This window comes from Grus americana, chromosome 24 (assembly GCF_028858705.1).
Source record: "Grus americana isolate bGruAme1 chromosome 24, bGruAme1.mat, whole genome shotgun sequence".
NCBI lineage: Eukaryota > Metazoa > Chordata > Aves > Gruiformes > Gruidae > Grus > Grus americana.
This window is the reverse complement of record NC_072875.1, coordinates 1633544-1640254: the sequence shown is the minus strand read 5'-3', so window position 1 is coordinate 1640254 and position 6711 is coordinate 1633544. Positions and strand designations below refer to the sequence as shown.

Here is a 6711-nt window from a genome sequence, read left to right as displayed (position 1 = left end):
TTCAAGAACTGTAGGAGCCTGGATGAGGAAGCAAGCATATGAGGGGGTGTTTGAGTTTGATCTGCTCAACTTAAGAGCAAAGGGACATCAAGGCCACAATGGAGTTCTACATGTTTCATACCGATTGAATTAGGAGGAAGGCAGGAAATATTAGCCATCAGAGCTGTATCCAGCTATGCTATTTAAACAGAAGCATGGTGGAGACGTGTCATGCATGTCTACAAGACCATGTAACATAAGAAGGTGTGTTTCAGGCTTGCAGCTGTTGCTGCTTATGGCACAGCACAATGTTGGCCATGGGCCTGGTGAGAACAGGGAAACAAAGGAAGAAACTTCACAAGGTTTTATTTGAGGGCACTGTTAGTGTACAGAGAAAAGTACTACAAGTACAGCTTCTGTGAGTGTAGAAAGCATCTACTTTCTGGGATTCACCAAAGGCAATCTTTATGCAGCGAGGGTGAACTTACATCCCTTCATTGGGCCTACGTGTTACTGGTTGGTTTTACTCTTCTGTTCTGCTTTACACATTTCAGCCAAAGTCACTGCCCTAAGCATCGATAGTCTCTTCCCTTCAGAATGCATTGCTACCAAGGGAAGGTAACGGTCATCTTAGTTTCAGTTTTCTCCCTTACATGCCTTATGCATGCCAGCCTTTGTGAAGTGCTGCTAAGTCATCTATCAAGATAGTCATAAAATTAAGATAAAGCAGTGGGCTGTTTAAGTGAAGGGGCTTCTGCCTTCCTCAGACCCTCTGCTGCATATTGTTAGGATACAGCAGTAACTCAGAAGTTCTGAGAGAGAAAAAGCAGTTCCTTCATCTGGGGCACAATGCAAAGGTGGGAGGTAAAAGAAAGCAGAGGTTCCTTTCTGAGCCTGACCTGGCCCTGAGTTACATGAGGTGACAAGGTCTTCAGTCAGTGGGAAGTAAAGATGCCATGGAATCCATAAGGCATTTGCACTGCGACTTCTGCTCGTCCCAATTCTCTGAAGGTCTCTGCATCCAAGACAAGCAGGAAAGCACTTTGGTTCTGCAGGATGAAAAGAAAGTCAGAATGAATGCCCATGCTGAGCTTTATTCCACTGTCCAACCCACTACATGTCACACACAAGGGAGCCTGTCGTGGTTTAGCCCCAGCTGGCAGCTAAGCACCATGCAGCCGCTCACTCACTTACTCACTCACTCACCACACCACACAACACCACACCACACACACACACCCCCGGTGGGATGGGGAGGAGAATCAGAAAAAAAGGTAAAATTCGTGGGTTGAGATAAGGACAGTTTACTAGAACAGCAAAGGAAGGGCAAAATAACAACAACACTACTTATACAAGAATATACAAAGCGAGTGATACACAATGCAATTTGCTCATCGCCCCAGAGCCCGATGTCCAGCCCGTCCTGGAGCAGAGACCCCTTCTCCCCACCAGCCCCCTTTATATACTGAGCATGACATCATATGGTAGGGAATACCTCTTTAGCTAGTTTGGGTCAGCTGTCCCGGCTGTGTCCCCTCCCAGCTTCTTGTGAAAATTAACTCTATCCCAACTGAAAACCAGGACAAGCCCAAAGGTACAATCAGACCATACAGACTTAACCTGTAAGACAGTTGGTCAGGGGTACTGATAGTCACAGATGACACTCAAGAAACACTAACATTCCGAGGTACACTCCTACTTGAAGTTTGCCTGGCTGTGCTTGGCAGTTGCAGAGGCACACACCTTGGGGAGCATGGTGCTAGAACTACCTGCCAGAGAGCCTCAAATTCAGTTTTGTGGTTTAGAAAGTATACCTAATACTATGTGACTTTGACTAACTAGTAGCAATGTTACCTCAGTGGGGGAGACCACAACAGACAAGATAACTCCACTGTCTTCTGCCGTGGCATTAGGCACTGGCACAAACACAGGTTCTGATGGGTAGGATCCATCCTCCTGCCAAATCTAGCAAGCACAGTAACATATGGATGTGTTACAATTCATTAATACTTGTCTACTACAGTTAGCAGAGTTGCAAGTCGGAGTGCTCCCCACAAAGATACCCAGGCATAACCTGTGCTTCAAGAAACGTATAGTTCAACCTTTTAATTAATTCTTTTGATTCCAGTAGTATGATGGTGCCATTGTTGTGACAGCATGTCATTGTGCCAGGCATTGTGCAAACAGGCAGTGAAAAGGGTTCCTTTTACTCATTTCATCCAAAAGTTTGTGCTGGCACAGGTATAAGCTACAAGCTCAGAAAACACCACCGTTCTAGCTGGTACACCCACCCTCACATCATCCTAGTGCAGACCGTGTTGTGCCCAGGCAGTGTGGAGAGAGGGGTGCCATGCCAGCAGAGAGGAGATGTATCACCATCACCACCTGAGGGCATAGCTGCTGCTTCTATTGCAGGCAGAGCCATAGCACCTCAAAGCTGTGCAAAATGAGTATCCGGAGCAGAACAATTAAAATGGGCATCTCTTTCTGAGGATTCCTAAGTCTTTCTAGCCTCCAGAAAGGTTTCTGATTAATAAGCATTTAACACTCTGGAGATCATAGTTCCCTACTTAAGCGAGTCACGGGAAAAATCCCAGCTTGTGTTTGCAGGTGGAAATATCCTAAACCTTGTTTCCTGCCCAAGTCATAAATACTTTGGCAGTGTATCTCCAACTGCCTATGCCACTTGGATATTTTCTGTACTGTCCGGTAAGAGATGACTCTTCTTTGGCCTGGAAGACACAGGCATACTGTATCCAACGCTTTCTATTCCATCATCTATCTAGGAACCTGGAGTGATAGCCTCTCCTGTTTGGAAAGTGTGCCACATTCATAAGGTGCTAGGTGAGAGATGAAATTAGGAATCTCATCTCAGACCCATTTGAAAGCAGAACCCTAAAGAGTGCCTAGGAAATGACATATCTTCAAGGCCAGTTCAGTGGAATGACTCCCATTGCTGAAGAAAAGATAATCTCACTTTCACCTCACCTTGAAATTCTTGGTCTCCACATCAACCTTGATCAATGAATCTCCAACTAAATGCCGAAAACCACATCCATAGAAGTAACGATACCTCCTACCATTGTAGTGAGAGTAGTTGATCTGGGGGAACTCCAAGCCCCCAACCTTTTCAAAGCCCTCAGGATGGAGATTTTCATGTGTGCACCAGACCTAGAAGAAGTATGCATTACAGGAGTGTCAGTTTAGCTTTAACTGGGCAGAAGACCTGACTGGTCCCACCAACGCACTGCACAATCATTGTGGAGACGAAATGTTTAAAGATAAGCCTGACATTGCACTGAGGCAGGTGGAACCACCAATTATGTCTCCCTTATCTGTTTCATCAAAAGAGCTGACTCATCATCACAGACCTTGGAAATTTCAAGGATCAGTCTAATGCGAAAACCAGGAGCAAGTCCATGTATACCTGCACTGCTAGCTCAGAAAATTCCAGATCCAGCACTCAGCAATTTGATACACAAAGTACACAAAGAAGTGACTCCACTCATAGTGGACAACACATGTTCTATACCACCAAATGCCACTCTGTAGCGCTGTTCAGAGCTGGAAGCAAAGAGCAGTTCTGTACTCAGTTGAAAGCACGGAGGATTTTGTCAATGAAGAAGCTGAAGTTTGGCCAATTATTGTAAAGGCTCATAATCCACCTGGGCATTTTTGGTAAATCACAATCTATCTTTGCTCTCTCATTTAAGGCAATGTGGCAGTCTTTGTACTAAAACACAAAGTCCCATCTTAGTAATGACAAAACCTTGTTTGCTTGCTATCTGAGAAGATAATAGCACAGGATGATAACTGTTGCAGGCAATCTCACCACAGCCATAAATGCAGTTCTGTAAGTCTGTAATACATACCTTGCCATCTGCATCTTTCACAGCCCTTGCCAATGTATAAGGCAGTGGGTTCAGATTCTTTCCCACAGGCGTGTCTGAATTCACATTCAGTGGGAGAACAAAGCGACGAGGGAAAGCTCGGGATATTGAGTCATAAATCTATTACAGAAACAGAAAGGTGTGGTGATAGAGGAGAGTAGCAATTCGGGCTAAGTGCCCTTTTGGGGAACAATTCTGAAGTTGTAGACATTCGTTCCACCCCTGAAATCTTCTTCTTTCTATTATGTGTTTTACCAAGTTCTGGTAAGGGCTCTGCTTGCTCCAGTACTTTACAGTAGAAAACAAAAAGACAACCAATTAAATGGGTCAGCATTGCTTTCACAGCAATTAATGCTGAATTAGGTAGGCAAATCACTCAGTTATCCTCCAAATCCAGCATTGGGACATATGCTGCACTATATTTTATTTAGTTAGAACAGACTTACATTGATCCTTTTTACAGCCTGTCCACACTGACTATGTGACTTAGGCCCTTCTTGTACAACCAAGATCATGAGCTAATAGGGGGATTACAGAAAATGAGACCTCCATAGCACTGAGCAAGCAGAGGGGATACCCCTGCTGGAAACCCACCCTCTACAGCCCTATTGGTGATTAGTGGCAGTCCTACTTTGGAAGCCTGGGGCTGAACAAAGCACTGAGAAACTTCCACGTTATTTTAAATAACATGAACCATTCATGGGAGAACAACTTTAGAAGTATATAAGCTGCGTGCAGTTACAAAGCTTCAGAAGAACTGCTTGATTGTAGACTGTCTCAGATCTTTGTGGGATGGCAGCATGATACGGGCACTGACCGTACTGCTTGCTGTTAATCTTGGAGCGTAAATGTTGGCTCTCTGTGAAATTAATAGAAAGAGGGGCTTGTCCAGACGATGACTGGCAATGTCTGACTAAATGCTCTACCTCAGTCTCTGGAAGAGCCTCCCTCTCCCCTGTATGATAAAGTGAGCAGAAGGAGACTACCGTACCTCAGTTCAGTGCCTGAAGTTAGCCTGCACGATTATCCTCTTCCATTCTCAGGTACACATGGACTTCATGTTTGGGAAGTCTAGTGTAGTGCTGGATTTACTTGGGGAGCAAAGGGAAGGGGAAACTAGCAGCCCCCGGTGTGGCTGACATTCACCGGGTTGCATGAGGGGAATAATTCCACCATTGCCACTGAAGTTCTGTTCAAGTCAAGTTTAAAACCCATAATACTTCCAAATGTTAAGCCTTCTAAATAAAATAGGTGGCAAGGACCCTGTTTTGGTGTTTTTCAGTTACTTCAATCTGTAACTCACCAGTTCAACATGAAACTTCACTTTAATCATGTGTTAATCTTGAAACCCTATTTTCAAAACTTTTATGTTTTATGTAGCCACAATAAACTGATTGGTTGAAGAACTGCCAGACAAAGTATGCTTTAGTCATCGAGCAAAAGCACTAAGCATGATTTGGGGAAAACAGACAAATCATGCTCAGGCATGCCTTAGTCTTGCGGTGCAGCATAAATTTAAGATTCTGTTCTGAAATGACTGGCACTCATGTGTGTATACAGTTTAATGGCTATGCTACTTGTCAGTTAAAGAACGTGGGTGTTGGAAACACATGTCTAATGTTGACATAAGGACATCTTCAGACAGACCAAATTATAGCTCTTTTGTGCTCAGAGAAGGCTGAACAAAAGCTAAAATCAGTTTGCAAAGGAAATGGTCCTATTAATACTATGCTGTATTTGAATTAACATTGACCACATCTTTGCAAAAACCAGCAAAGGAAAGTAGAACAAAATGAACCTATGTGGACGCAGCTATACACTTTTCAGACCAGAACTGACTGACTTCTAGACAGCTCAGGACATAGAGGAAGTTCAGATTTGTCTGAACATGTTGTAGAAATGCCTGCCCTTCACCCACAATATGGTGGGTTTCCAATAAGCACATCTGCAATACAAGAAATTGAAAGCACCCCCACTTTTCCAATGTACAACCTATGCAAAATAGTGCCTCTTACATGGCTTTAAATGGTGCTTTTCACAGAGTTGGACATAATAGGTGATTTATGACTACATGCTGTTGTGAGATGAATGTGAGCAACAATGTAGGGGGGTTTGTGATGTTTGTGTTTCTGTGATTTACATAATAAAGACTAGTTTTCTGAAGTAATGCCTTTAAAAAGAGTTGTGGGCTTTTTTTCTTTTGCCCTTTAAAAGAAATGCAAAACCATATTTTGCATACTTTCTTGGGGGGAAAATTTTATTACACAGGGATATGGGAAATGAGTATCATTAAAAATGAGATTTTAAAACAGAAGTACATTCTGTCAGGCTGATGGAGATCTGTGTCACACACCAGTTTTAAAAGTTTCAAGGAAACACTCCATGGAGAATATCTGCTAAGAGATTTAAAAGGAAAGAAAAATACCAACATATCAATAGATCATCATTTTAGTTTTTCAATATAGTTGTGGCTCCTTTCCCCAGTTTACATCCTCTGCCTTGTGGTCCCGCATAGTGTTCTCCTTTCTACTAACCTGAGCCTCACTTCAGAAAAGTAACTCAACCCACATGGGGCCCCATCGGATCCTATGCAACACAAATGCAGAGGTCTTACCTGATCTAGACCTTCCCCGCTCCTCCGCAGATTCTGAAGTTTATAAGTAGCCAGAGTTGTTCCATCATCCTGGCAGCACAGATCAAGGACCACACAGTCATGATCTTCAAAAGCATTGATTTGATGGAAAGTAGCAAAGGGCTTACTGTACCACTGCCCTGGCAGCACCTGTAGTGACCATAAGAGAGACTAAATTTCTTCTCAAAGCTCCTAGCCACACCTCAAAGA

At 43.5% G+C, this 6711-nt stretch overlaps 1 protein-coding gene across 5 annotated transcripts in view; it reads right to left on the bottom strand.

The window, feature by feature from the left end:
* Positions 1-328: 328 nt before the first annotated feature.
* LOC129196145 (succinate dehydrogenase [ubiquinone] cytochrome b small subunit, mitochondrial-like) overlaps positions 329-6711 on the bottom strand; it is a 51660-nt gene continuing 45277 nt past the window's right edge. For 3 of the 5 annotated variants that reach the window (XM_054803117.1, XM_054803116.1, XM_054803119.1), the window contains 5 exons: positions 6484-6651; positions 3852-3989; positions 2968-3150; positions 1834-1944; positions 329-1028 (listed from right to left, as the gene is read on the bottom strand). In XM_054803117.1, coding sequence (XP_054659092.1) covers positions 915-1028; positions 1834-1944; positions 2968-3150; positions 3852-3989; positions 6484-6651 — 714 coding nt within the window. In that variant the 3' untranslated portion in view covers positions 329-914. The remainder of the gene's footprint in view (positions 1029-1833; positions 1945-2967; positions 3151-3851; positions 3990-6483; positions 6652-6711) is intronic. The other 2 variants (XM_054803121.1, XM_054803120.1) reach the window with 1 other exon arrangement.